This window comes from Tyto alba, unplaced genomic scaffold (assembly GCF_018691265.1).
Source record: "Tyto alba isolate M040663 unplaced genomic scaffold, T.alba_DEE_v4.0 Super-Scaffold_1000006, whole genome shotgun sequence".
Lineage (NCBI taxonomy): Eukaryota > Metazoa > Chordata > Aves > Strigiformes > Tytonidae > Tyto > Tyto alba.
The window spans coordinates 21909333-21921471 of record NW_024881272.1 but is presented as its reverse complement, the minus strand read 5'-3'; the positions used below and the strand labels follow the sequence as shown (position 1 = coordinate 21921471).

At 36.8% G+C, this 12139-nt stretch overlaps 1 protein-coding gene across 1 annotated transcript in view; it reads right to left on the bottom strand.

Annotated features, from left to right (window-relative positions):
- Positions 1-11638, bottom strand: part of LOC104357743 (vitellogenin-1) — a 42972-nt gene extending 31334 nt beyond the window's left edge. Inside the window, exons 1-10 of the mRNA XM_033000618.2 lie at positions 11599-11638; positions 11270-11290; positions 10894-11045; positions 8198-8449; positions 5854-6015; positions 5021-5172; positions 2161-2311; positions 1908-2065; positions 1634-1799; positions 434-556 (exon numbers count right to left, since the gene is read on the bottom strand). Of these exons, the coding sequence (XP_032856509.2) occupies positions 434-556; positions 1634-1799; positions 1908-2065; positions 2161-2311; positions 5021-5172; positions 5854-6015; positions 8198-8449; positions 10894-11045; positions 11270-11290; positions 11599-11638 (1377 nt within the window). The remainder of the gene's footprint in view (positions 1-433; positions 557-1633; positions 1800-1907; positions 2066-2160; positions 2312-5020; positions 5173-5853; positions 6016-8197; positions 8450-10893; positions 11046-11269; positions 11291-11598) is intronic.
- Between the last annotated feature and the right edge of the window lie 501 nt (positions 11639-12139).

Genomic DNA, 12139 nt, shown 5'->3' with positions numbered 1-12139 from the left:
TTAAATTGTTTTCAGAACAGGAGGGTATTACTATTATTAAAAGCTTATAGACTTTGTGGACAACTGGGCTTTGCTTCTGGTTGAGAAATGGCTGGGCTACATGACTTTGGGCAAAAACCTGGGCTTTTGTGTCACTTAGTTTATTTATAAGTACCTATATTTAAAGTATTTCAGAGCAGTGCCATGAGACTTCATTAATAATTGGCAATAAAGCACTCAGAGATACTCAGATAGAAAGTGCTATGAGTTATACGCTTCTTCCTCTCAGTCTCTTTTGTGTGTTAATCTAAAGATAAACATGATGTATTTAATCAACTGGGGTTCATTTCCCCAAAGAAAACACTGGAGTGAAGTGAAATACAGGTTTCTGAATAATGAAAAAAGAATTCAAGGCTTAATTTTTCTTTTAGACGATAAATAACAATGTGGTTACCTGAAGACATTCAGAGCAGGAGTCTGATGAAAAGCACTGTTTGTGGCACAGTGACGCATAGCTGAGGTGGCAAACCTTTCCAAGTACAGTACTTGAGCGTGGGCAATGTTTTTTCACGATGAGCTGGTGAGAAAGCAGTTATTCCACCATTACTGAAGAGCAACAATACTAAAAAACATGTTTCTGTCAAATTCAAGACAAAACCAGGCTCTTGATATTTTTGTATCAATGGATTTATAGTTAATCAGTGGATATTACTGTATTTGACAATGTAATTGTAAAGTAATTCCAAGTAGCATCTGTAAGGCAGATCTGTTGCTTTTATAGTGCTTCAGATTTAAATTCGGCATAGGCTGTAATCCAAAGGGAGGAAATTACCTAGTTTTAGAATGGAAAAACACACATTATTCAAAAAACATTCATCGTTGTTTTATAATTGCCTCAGCTATAGGTACAAAATACTTGAGATACATTGTGAATGGACCTCAGTATTTTGGGCAGACAGGAATATTTCATATAAATGTAGGAGCTGACAGGAGGCACCAGCCCACTGCTTCCTTGAGTGGGAAGCAGAGCATTACTGTACAGTTAACAGCTGGGTTGTCATGGCTTTTACAGAGGGCAAAACCCTTGTCTGAGATTCGTGGTCTCTACCCAGGGTATGCAGAGATATGTTCCTGCATCTGAAGCTAGGTTTAGAACCTGCATAAGAGGAAAAAAATGTGAAAATCATTAGACTTTCTCCTATGTGGGCTCCACATTGTCATAATTCCCTTGATTTTGATAGATCTGATCTGATTTCTACCCATTGTTCTCGGTCAATCAGGATGAATCCATGGATGTAACAAATAAGTATTTCTTACTCCCTAGTCTTTGTAGACACTCAGTTAGAGATCTAACCTGATGTAACTATAAAGTACAGTTGGACAAAGTGAGACTAGAAACCACTGTTTGCAGCAATACCCTCTGTCCCTGAGAGGTATTTTACTCTTTCTTTGCTGTTTCATTCTGGATTCATATGTGCACTTCTGATTTGCATTCTCCTCCCTTTAAGACAGTCAGGAAATAAACTCCTTTTAACCTCACTAGGGGATATAAAATCTTTATATTTTCAAAGCCTTTGCCATCTTGTCAAAGGAATAAATACGAGAGATACCAAGATCAGTAAAGAGTGATTTGAGAGTGTTTAGAGAATCCTACCATTGCTTCCTCCATCACGTCCCGAGTTGGTGTGCTTGAGTGCAGAGCCACAAGCACTGTCTGAGCTGCTTCCCAGTTGGTGAGTTCTTGCCTTTCCATTTTATGCCTCAGGAATCTGAGTGCACGGTGACTGGCAACTGCAGGAATTAAATCCAAAATGTAGCGCCTGTAATGGGAAACTCAAGGATCATTTTCAAGATCTGCATTTGAACAATCAATTCAGATGGTGTCTAACAGAGTTTATCAGAAGAATCACCACTTGTATTCCTTGTACCTGTATGCTGGCCGACTCGAGAACTGCTTCCACACTGACTCATAATTCTCCTCATTTGCTGCACGGAGGAGGTGTATAAGCTTGAGGGCTTTTGCTGGTGCATCGCTGGGAAGCTGTTCAGATGTAGTCTCTACTAGGTCTTGCAGGCTTTCCTTTATCTGCAGGAAGATTAAAATGCAGGAAGCTCACACTATTTTCCACACGCACAGATTCCAACCTCCAACAAAGAGTCTGTCCAGTGGCTGAACTTTACCTGGCTTTCCACATCTCTTATTCTGAATAAGTGGACAGGAAGTTGAAGCAATTCACTGCCGAACTGGTACTGAAGTGACCCACGATTCTGGAATTCTTTCGGTGGGACCTCTGACACATGCTTCTGCACATCAGTCAAAGCAAGTTTCTGCCTGAAATGGAGAAACCCAGGGAGGTAACATCACAAGATGCAGGGTACAAACTAAAAAGAACACAGTAATTCTGCCTCCCTGCATTGCAATACAATTACAGTTGTTTCAAAAGGGTTTTGTTATTGAGGGGCAAAGATATTTACAAACAGATACATTTGGACATGATGCTCCGAACCATACACTGAGAAGGTGTGCACTTACAGAGCAGGGCTCAGATCAGAGGCAGCCTTTGTCTTCCTTTGGGAAGAACAGGGCTTGAGAATTTAAGGAAGAAGTGGGAGGTGAGAAGCTGTGGTCTGAAGAAGAGCACAGGAACTGTGTGTTGTGTCTTAAGGAGTAAATTAAGAATTATAGAAAAATAACTGATGGAAAACTTAATTTAAAGCTTTTAAGAAGTTCATAAAAGCTCTTAAATGTCTATGCCTCCCAGAAGCTTAAGAAGGAATTGAAAATTGTTAGATACAATATGAAATGTTACAATCTTGCACTATTGCAATTCCCTCCCCATTTTTCCTAGCAAGTTGAATGTCCTAGAGAATGCAGAATATAAAAGGTTCTCATGAGGTTTCAAATTGGATTTCCCAAACAAAAAGGGCCAGGAAAATTCAGGATTAGTCTTTGGAAAAATACTCAAGTTTTTGGAAACTTTTCAAGGAGCACCAAACCTTCATACTTTGTTATTAAGAATAATTCCAATGAGAGATTGTCTTTGTAAGCATTTGCTAGCTTTGCTACATTTTCAGCTAAAGGGATGCATCCTATCCCATCAATTATGTTTAAAATAGGTCATTTAGGACACTATAATAAAGTTAGGCATTTGTAGTGAACAACTGAAAACATTCTAAAAGCAATATCGCTGTACTACACAGTATCTCAAAATCTCTGTAGAAAATTAGTGTGTTTATTTTGGAATCTCTGTGTTGATCTTCTGTATCATTTCTATCTACTCCTTCCATTCGGATTGCAGAGAACTGCCGCAGAAAATAGCATATAACTGCTTTGCAGACAAGCCACTGGAATTTGAATAGGAATCGCTACAGAATCAGCAGAGATTTTTTCTCTCTTGAAATTTTATACAATATTATTGAAAGGGCATTTGGGTCAGAATGTATAACGTCAGGTACACTTGGGCAGGTTTAGCTCCCCCTTTCAGAACATGATGAATCTATTATGTCTTCATCTTCATCATTTTGGGAAGAGATATATCTGCCTAGAATAGATGGGAAAATGTTATATTCTGAAGAGAAGAGCAAATGAATACTAAAGATAGGATTAAAATGGTGAAACAATAGTATAACCCCTCTTGGCTTTGAAAGGTGCTGCAAGAGGCTTATGATGAGCAGGTCTGAAATCTCATCTCCAAAACTTTTAAGTCCTTGATGTTAGACTTGGGTGACATATCCACATCTTCAATATTATATTTGGCCCCTTCAATCTGCCAATATTATATTTGGCCCCTTCTGTTGTGCAATGCAAAAGATCCAGAGAAAATGGGAAAATTAAGGACACTACCTGTTCTGAGGGCTCAATACCTGAGGAAGAACAGTAAGGAAGACAGGTTACGGAGACTTGCAGAAGGAGAGTTTAAATCAGCAAAAGTCCATTGGCTCCAGACTAATGCTGTCTTACAACAATCTATAATTTGATAAAAGCATTGCAGTTGTATCTATCTTCACCTTGATTGAAAGAGATTATAAAGCTACTTTCCCCTTTACCGTTCTTTTTTGGGGTTGTTTTTGGTTAGCCAGACTGAATGTGTTCATCATATTAATGAAGTTAATGAGTGATTTATTGGCATGAATTTTCTAATGTTGCAGTTTCCAAAACAGTATATTATACCAATAGATCCTTGCAGAATCTAATGGAGCAATGCAAGATTACAGCAGATGAAGAGTGGGATTAAGGTATTATCTTCTGTACAATGACCTTTATGCAGAAAGCCTCCCTCTTCAGTAGGCCACTCCTGTCCACAGAGTCCATCATTGAAACAGGCAAATAAAACCTTTTTCAGTAGTTAATTTTGCTGAAGATGAAAAAATTTTCAAACACTGAAAGTTTGTGGGCTTGATCTAAAAATGATCAGGGGTATAATTTCTTAGATGGCTGTATTCTCATTTTGCCTAAAACTTGTTTAAGAAATATGCAAAATTTGCTGTGAAAAAGCAAATACATTTTACATGCCTTGTGCCCAATATTTCTGCAATAAAATCCAATTTCCTATCAAGAAACAGTTTTGATGGGAAATTTGCATGCAGCCCACTGTATTTAGGAAGTATATCAGAATCCAAAGTCCTATCTAGGTTTCTTCTGAACTAGTCTCCAGGGTCTCTTACTGCATTATTATTTTCCAGGGAACTCTCTTTCCATGAGTAACTGTCTTTCAAAGTATTTTACTGCAAATATATTAGTTCACAATTTTTCATATGGAATTACATTTGTTTTGGCTTTTATGACATAAATCAAATATCCCTGAGAAATAAAATAGTCAAAGTCTGCCAAGTTTAGCTAACAAAATTTGGATAGTGATGTGCATGTTTCAGATTTACAACTAACAATGAAGGGTTTTTTTATGAACTGTTTGAGATCTTATGTAATTAAATACTGGCAAACAATAGGCTGTGGAAGTAAAGGATTTATTTCAGTTATGGAGTTTGACCAGATTACTGAGATGCTGAGTTAGTTGCAGATTTAAAGGCATATGTACAGTACCTTGCTTCTACTATAGCATTTCCTCCTGTTATCTCATTGAAGGGTGCAAACTGGTGGATTTCCTCAACATTGACTTGTGTAATTACAGCTTCATTACGTGTATATTTAATTTTGTAATTGTAAGTAACAGTTGCCCGGGAATTCTTGTTTCTCTTTATAATATAAAAAAACAAAGAAACAAAGAAAAGTCATTGAAGGTCCAAATTCTGTGACTAGAAGCTATTACATCACCCACTTCAGCTCACTTATTTTCCAAGGCTGTTTTGTTCATTGGCCGTGTGAGCAGTTTATATGAATTCTGTGTGCACACTTACATGGGAGAGGTCAGGTACGCTGCCTGGCTCTGTTACTTTTACTGCTAAGAAGCATTAGATGGTTTTTCCTTTTCCCAAATATAAGTAATTGGTTATTCCCTTGAGAAGGAGAGATATTTTCTGAGGAGAGCAGCAGTATAAGCCACACGTTTTCTTATTTCAAAGACAGGATTATAATAAGATGCAGCAGTACCTATCTTGAATAGCAGAAACTGGACATCTTGTCTATCTTTTTTACTCAACAGAGCAGGTGAATTAACTCATGCTGATAATTAATGGTTTCCAAGCCAGCTAGTTTGAGCTAGTTGAAGTGCACCTGCAGTACATGACAATGTGCAGCACAGACCTCTGCTGCTCTGTGGATCTGATTTTCATACAGAAAGAAAATGTTGATAACTAGATACAGTAGATCTGACTCTTCTCTCATTCTATGTGTTACAAAGCAAGAGATAGCATGGATACCAAATGGCTCTCTCTATAAGAATATAAAATACGTTACATAATACCACTCTAATTTACCTGCTGGCAGATCTGGCATGGATAAGTGTATGCTGAACCTGTGACCATTTGTACTTTCTCTTCACAACTGTTCAAGTCCTTGGATTTGGTCACATACAATAGGTTGGCTTTCTTGTTTTCCTGAATTGCGTATGTTGTGTTACAAATACCTCCAATCCCGGCCTGGCAAAAATGAGAATATGATCAGAGAAGTTCACTCTTACACAAAGCTTCATCAATCCCCCACACGGACTTTCCTGTTTAATTCTGTATTTTCAAATTTTCTGATAGAAATTAATGCTTTTTTATTCATGGTACTCTCCAGAAATAAAATCAGGATGATCGTTACTTTCATCTCTTTTACATGTACAGGTTTCCAGTAAGCCAGATCAGAGTTTCACTGAGAGAACTAAAATTCTCAAGAGTTTCACTGAGACACAATTTGGAGCCTCCGAAAAGGTGAATAACAATTTCCAGTTAGAGCTGTCAATTATGAAATACGATTTGAGGAATATTAATAAAAAGTGCCAAAATAATTTGATCAGTCAGAATAAAATCTCAACAGCAAAATATTTTAATGTTGGAGATAACATTCTGCCCTTAAAATTTGTTTTTACAGACAGCTTATAAATGCCTATGGAACAGGCCTTGCAATATCAGATGATCTGTCAAAATACGAAGAGCAATAATTAAAAAGAATTTCAGGATAGCAGAGTTTTGATTGTTGGTTTTCTTGAGTTTTTGGTTTTAGCTCAGATCTTCAATAATATTTCAAGCATATATATTTATAAGATCTCTTAAATCTCCTCAGTCAGTGAGGAGATTTCTGGAGAGGAAAATATTTGATTGCATTTTAGGAGGAAGGGTTATTTTCATGTTTTTTATTGTTATTGATAGCATAGCCATTCCAGAGAGCAGCTCTGGGCTATGTCAGAACAGCAAAATGGTCATGTGGTCGTTAAGAGGTAAGACACACTCACTTCATCTTTAGCTTAACAGTATTTCTGAAGACACTGTGGCCTTGGTAAGGGCTAGAAATAAAAATTGCCTAAGTTTTCTGAAAGACTTGAACTTTGCAAATACAGGTGTGGGTCTCCTCTGCAGACTGCAAGGTGTGGTAGAGACATCTAGACTTTAAATGGGAATGTCCAGCCCACCAGGTTCAGTGGGATGAAGTAACCTCCTGCCTACCCAGACTTTCTATCTGTGAGGAGTTCACAACTAGATCGGATACCCTTACTCTACACCCTGCAGGATGTGATGTGGACTTTCCCAGATTAGTCCTTTAAACCTCTCTGCAGCTCAGATTTTGGGACTAGTAATGCTTATCTTCCTTTACAGAGTGACATGAGATTGTCAAGCAAGCGTGCCAATGCTCATTAATCAGTTGCTGTCTGAGAAAAGCAAAGAAAACTTGGAAATGATTCTAGGAGATGAAGTCACATATATTGCTCAGCAGTGAGAGCAGGACATACTGCTAACTGAATTAGAAGGAATGAAGATGTAAAACTAGATATGAGAAAATAGCACTGCAGAATATGCGACACCATCACCCAGGTTTTTATGTGCAACGAGCAGTGTGAAAATATTAAATCATGTAATTCCTTTCCCAGAAACAACTCTACTTAAATAAATTTTTTTTTTTTTTTAAAGATTGAAGTTATTCTGGTCTGCATTTTCAATAAAAATAACATGTAAATATAATAATTTCAAGGTTTTTGCTGATCTCTGAATCGAATGTAGTCTAATCAATGTAAACACGGTTTCGCAAAAACGAAACACATTGCAGTTTCTGTGGTGAATAGTAATATCAGATGATTTATCTTGACTAAGATATTAAAACCTGAAAAACAGTGGAAATTCCAACAGAGCATCGACTGCAACTGTCAAAGTTATTACAATAATGTCATGGCATATATACTATTTTCTTCCTAAAAAAGGAGCTAGAAGAGATTAAAGTATATATGATTGGTAAAAAAGTCAAATTACTGTTATTTTAGCTTTAATCTTATGCTGTATGTTCAAGTTTGTTTTAATACAGTATTCAAATTTTATGTAGGCTTCCGCTTTCATATGAGTTTACTTTCTCTAAAATCATAAACCAGATTTTGTAAGGGTCTAATCCTGCAAGTTCATTTTCTGAAATACTTTGATTAGCCAGATTAAAAATCTGCTATTCTGTTGTCCTGTTTAGCTACAGCTCCATCAAATGTCCCATAAGAACAACTTAATCATGATTTCCCAAGCTTAGGTGTTTCTTGTGATATTTATGTCAAGGATGAATTCAGAAAATGTGGTAGAAGAATCTGAAGAGAAGACTTATTTATTTACAAAGTGACCACATCAGCTAAACCAAAAAGCTCACCTCCTGTAAACTGTATGAATGCTGCATCTTCTTTATACTTAGCTCCAGCACATTCAGAATCCCTCTGTAGATGTTCAGGCCATCATCCGAGACAGAATCAGGAGCCATAAGGTTTCCAACATGGCCACTGCTATACTCAAACTTGATGGGATTACTGAGTTGCCCGGTTAGTACCTGGGTTAGCTTCAGTGATCGAGAGAATGAGTTTATGGGCCAGACACCATTGTACTCTGCTGCTTCAATTGAGTGAATCTAGAACAAAGCGAGAATATAATTCCTCTTTAATTTTTTCAGTTAAGTTTTTGCAATGCACACGAACATCTAGAGCTTTATTCACATCACTTTTAAATAACACAAAGCCTCTTCAAAGGGAAAACTTAAAAGTTGTCAATTAACATAGCTAGTATGAAAATACATATTTCCACAAATAAAAGGAAAGAGAGTAATGCAAATGACTGTGATATTTCCACGGTCACTGCACTCTGTTCTGTTTCATAGATAATCCACATTACCAAAGCTTGACTTTTATGAAGAAAAGAGCCAGAGAAGAGCTGCATGAAGCAGGTTGCTCCCCAAAAGTAGTATGGAAGATCTGAAGGAAATTGCAGGAGAAAGTTAATGTTGCATAAAGCATCATTAACTCCTGTTGTGAACTCTGTTGTCTCCCTCATTGGGGTCACAGAGCACAGACAGCAGTCAGAAACTAATAACAACATGGCTGCTGGGCCAGCTAGATAGTTATAATTAGTTTGAGCACTGGAGAGCAGATGACAAAAGTTGTTTTCCCTACATATTTTGCTGTGGAGCTTAAGGCTCAGGCTTTGGCCCCAACCCTGCTCTGCACTTCACATTCCAGCCTCAACCTGGGGTACATCCAGGCAAATAGAAAGTTGTGCTGAACTATGTATAACTCAAATGATTTCTACCACATGGGAATGGGGCATATTTAGCTTAGTTTCTCAGAGGACTCTTCCCTTCTATGTATTTTGACAATTTAGAGAGACTTTTCTCTGACACCTCAGGCTGGCGATGTGATGCAAGATGCAGATTAATTTCTCAAACAGCCACACAAACTAAATCCTCACATAGAAAATCACTGGAGACTGCACTTTCGTATTTATTTTTGTTATTGTTGGTGGAGATCACTGCCATCCCCAGTAACTGAAGCTTACAGAGGATGCTGTTATGGAGCAAATCCCTCATGCTGCCTCTTGGACATGCTTCTGGCATATTGCATATGGGCAGGTTTGGGACTGCTCTGCAGGGTCAGGGTGAGGTAGTTTTACCCAGCCCTCAGAGCCCAGTCAGGACTAACACTGTCTGCTAGGTTTTGAACACAGCTGGCAATTCTTATGATGAAAAAATTGTCAGCTGGAAACTGCCCAGGGAACACAGCTTTTTGCTTGGACTGAATGAGAACTAGTAGGCTACAGATGAAAGATTAATTCCCTGAACCATCCCTCCAAACTGTCTAATTTAAATATAACAGCAGCAAAATAAACTTATCCCAGAGCAGAAAAGAATAAATGTATTGTTACCTTTAGCTTACAACTTGATACAAAATCTTGTGATATTTTTCTTCTTTTCTCTTCTTTTTCTTGCCTGCAATGATTTATTTTGAAATGGAAACTTTTTCCCAAATGCACTAGGGCAGGTGAAAAGATGTTGGAAGATTTAGGGAATGGGAGTCAGATTTTGGTGAAGACTCACCCTGGCACTCCAAGAAGTGTTTTGGCAGGAATGGGGAGGATGTGGGGTGAGGACAATATTGCTTCTGCCTCCTCTCTGCCACTGAGCCTTCTACTCACCAGTGCTAATATGTGGCTCTTATTTCCTTTGTTTTGTTTGTTTGTTTGTTTGTTTTAAAAAAAAAATCCAGCCATTTGCAAATGTCATAGAAAAGCAATGTTTCCCGTCCAGATCTATTATAATTTGAATTTACAAAAATACCTAGTAACAGAAGGCTAATTCAGGCTGGAAGGCTACAGCATTTACAAGCATTTATCAGACAGTCACCAGTCTTTTTAATCTGCAGTTTTCAATTTGCCAAATAAAAGCTTTTAAAAAGATCATTTTTCTTCCACATATACAGAAGACTAAGTGGAGTTTCAGTAAAGCAATTGAGGGGTGCGTTTCAATACATGCATTAGAAGCATGTATAGGCTGCTGTTAAAGGCAAAAGTGTTTTTCACGTAATCAAAACTCTTAGTAATTACTCAGCATGCAGTAAAAATATACAATTGAGGATGACAAAGAATGTCATTTGGGACCCTGCAGAAAAAGAAGCCACCAGATGACAATTATGCTAAATATTGAATCGCATCCAGCTCCTGTAGCATGCTTTATTGCCTTTCGTTTGCGGGTTACGAAATCAGTTGATTAAATAATCCTAGGTTGTACAGTTTGGAACAATTGGATTGATCCAGTAATAAATTATTGTGTATTTCAAATTACATTCCATTGTATCCCTGACCACAAAGCAGAAGAAATCCTTCAAGCTCAAGGCTGGCTTGAGCTGAGAATTACCTGGCAAAGTGCAAATAGAATTTAGGGCACTGCATAAAAAATATTAGTGTTAGTTGCATTCTCCCTGAGTAAGCACAACATGTGATGAAAGTTAATTACTTCCCAAAAGCTTAAAAAAGAAGTCAGGTATGAAGAGAATTTTACCTTTCAAATTTAATACATTTTCTTACCCTAATAAGACAAAGGTTTGGCCCAATACCACTAATTTCCACTTTACTTTTTATTCTTATTCCAGCTCTTGCAAGTCCTTTCTCTGGAAGTCCACTGAGAAGCACACTTTCGTAATTAAACGTATAAACCTTGTTTTCACTGAAATCAGGTTCTGCAAAGAAATGGTTCCCATAAAACATTATAAAGGCTGTACAGAATATATTAAAGTACCAGTATTAGGATGTATGGAACAAAAAAGATGAATTTGTTCATTTTTGTATTGCACCTGAACAAAATTAGCTGTTGTAAAATTATATTAAACATTGATATGCTTTTCAGATTCTATTTTGAATTTCATTCATTATAATTATATTAGCTGATAGGAAAATTACTTACGGTAATTAAGATGCTGGCTCCCTGAAAGAGAAGGAAAAAAAAAGAATAATGAAATAACAAAGAAAAAAAAAACACCCCAAAATGTTAATGTATTTTAGTTTGAAAGGCTATATCTCATCTTGTACATATGGTATAACTCTTTCTAATTAACTTTACTTCTAGTTCAGCACATAGCTAAAAGCCTTTTTCCTCTAAACAAAAATATTGTCATAAAATAATTTTTCCTATAAAATGTTAAAGTTCATGATTGTAAGTGTACTATATTTAGATTCTGAAACCTTTTCCTGAATTTATTATTTTAAATTCATCAAAGCAGGTAAGTTACTTACCCACCAGGCTTAAAACCAGGGCTAATATCAAACCCCTCATGATGGTGATAAAGTAAAGGTGAACATGCTGAGTTCTCTTTTATAAAGGCATATGCTATCACATGTTTCTTTTGGTATGTTAGTTTGACAAATAAATGTACTTCAGAATGTGTATCGATCAATCAAAAAATAAACATTTCTGAGGTCATGAATGTTGACAACTTCAAATCACCTCATGATTTCAACTAACTTACTTTCTATGTGAACTAGAGATTTCATTTTCAAAATATTTTGCTTGTCATTTTTCCCCCAATTTCATCACGTCATAGTTATCTATTAAAACAAGAATTAAAATTTAAAACCAAATAAAAATTTTTCCTCAATCGTAACTGAAATAAATTAGCTTTTTTCCTATCACGTCTTCAATCTCCTGATAATTTGCTCTTGCTAAGGGTCACAGCTTTGGAGACACACCTTGCTCTGTCACATTGAAACTCTACTTTTAGAGAAGAATTTGTGATTGATTTCATAGATTTAGGATTGAGATACTTTAGAGCTCCTA